General features: G+C 34.1%; 1 protein-coding gene across 1 annotated transcript; it reads right to left on the bottom strand.

The window, feature by feature from the left end:
• Positions 1–850: 850 nt before the first annotated feature.
• On the bottom strand, positions 851–1,515 carry LOC120193387 (ethylene-responsive transcription factor 1B-like). The gene has a single exon (XM_039195899.1). The coding sequence runs from the start codon at positions 1,481–1,483 to the stop codon at positions 851–853; it is 633 nt and encodes a 210-aa protein (XP_039051830.1). The 5' UTR covers positions 1,484–1,515.
• Between the last annotated feature and the right edge of the window lie 404 nt (positions 1,516–1,919).

Genomic DNA, 1,919 nt, shown 5'->3' with positions numbered 1-1,919 from the left:
GAATTCAATGGATTGTAGATGTAGTCCAAATTCATGTTTCGGCTTAGAGTAAGTTCCACTTTACATTAATGATAATAAATATTAATTTATGATCAGTCTTTGTCTTAAGATGGTTGGCCTGAAATTGAGCCTCCAGCGCCAAGTAATATTGTCAACTCTATGGATAATGATCCTCAATTAAATTATAATAGTGGATAGGTTGATGATAATTCATATAGCTTTGTATTATTTGATTAGCTAATAATTAACAATGGGATGCTACTTTTTTAGTGCTAAACTAATGGTTGATATAAAGGTTTTAAATCATGCCTATCTAAAGTTAATTAGTGTACTGTTCTCATTAATGGTTTGACTTCAATTTTATTATATAGGGTTTTTTTTTTTCAAATTCAGTTGAATGGTTTCATTCAAATTCGAAACTTAATTCAATTAGTTTGTTGAATAAATTTTAACTTTAAATAATGCTTTATTCTAACTAACATAATGCTAGTTTGTTGAAAACTAGCAAAGCTACTGTATGGAACTCGAGGAAGGATGAGAACTTTAGAAAATTAAAATTAAGGGCAGGGTTAATAGATTAATTATATTTTGGGTAATAATATGATTTGAAGGCTCAGTTTTAATCGGATTTTCGGATAATCCGAAAGTAGAATTTACCCTATTCATATTTTATCCGATCATACAATAAAATACACTAATTATACAATTTTTTTTATTAATTACTGTAATAATTAAATTATCATTTGTTCAATGTCAGCATACATTTTTGTGCAATCTCTTTGTTCTTCTTACAGTAAGTTTCATTTGTACAGATTATTAACAAAAAATGATATAAACATATTTTTTTATTTCAAAAACCAAAATTACTAAAAAGAGTAGAAGCATCAGATAAGCTAAGAAGTTGTTCCAAGTAATCGGCTCCTAAATCCTCAAAAACCACCATGTTTTCTCTCTTCACCTTCTTCTTCACTACCCTTCCCTTGTTCTTCAAGGAGTGTCTTTTCTTCATTGCCAAAACAGGCGAACACCCTTCTTCGAATCCATAGTTCATTTCTTGAAGCGACCGATACACTTTGTCCATTGGGAAATTAAGTATAGCCATGGAACCTCGCATTGTCAATGCAGCTCGATCGTATGCTAAAGCAGCTGCCTCGGCGGTATCGAAGGTTCCGAGCCAAACCCTCACTCCTTTCCTCGTCGAATCCCTTATCTCCGCCGCATATTTCCCCCAAGGCCTCCTTCTAACTCCTCTGTATGAGATTTTGGCTTCGTTTTTAGCTTTTGAGCTCACTTCATCGTCTCTAGGGTTTGTTTCAGATGACCTTTCTGGGTCTGCTTGGTTTAGAACTCCGAGGAGAATCATCTCTTGAGAGTCGTTTTCATTGAAAGGAAGGGATTGATTGAATGTTTCTTGAGAAACAAGGGAAGAAATTGATTGAGGGGAGAATTGAGAATATGGGCATTGGAAATATGAAGAATCCATTGATCAGTTTGAATTTCTCTGTGTGCTGAGTTGAGTTCATAGGAGAAACATTTTGAAATATATATACGGGGAAATGAGGGTGGTGAAAAGGCTACAAAGAGGCCGGGGGTGACATTAGAAGACTGCAAAATGCAAAGGGGGTTCTAAAACAACATTATTGGAGCAGATGAGACAGGGGCATGGCGGCCGGGTCAAAAATAAAGTTTTCAATAAAGGTGACGTCAGATTGATGATACCATCAAAAGGTGAGGGGCCTTTGCCCACTTGGCATTAGGAGCTAAGGTGCCACGTGTAAACACTAATTTTTTTTTCCATTTTTGTTTTTATTATTATTATTAAAATTATTATTATAATTATTATTATTATTATTATTATTAAATATATTATTACAAGCCCAAAATCGAGGCCCAATTATAAACTTGGTGGCCCAGATCGA

The sequence above is a fragment of the Hibiscus syriacus genome, unplaced genomic scaffold (genome assembly GCF_006381635.1).
Source record: "Hibiscus syriacus cultivar Baekdansim isolate YM2019G1 unplaced genomic scaffold, ASM638163v2 tig00004355_pilon, whole genome shotgun sequence".
Classification (NCBI taxonomy): Eukaryota; Viridiplantae; Streptophyta; class Magnoliopsida; order Malvales; family Malvaceae; genus Hibiscus; species Hibiscus syriacus.
The sequence above is the reverse complement of the archived record's forward strand: the minus strand, read 5'-3'. Positions and strand labels throughout refer to the sequence as shown.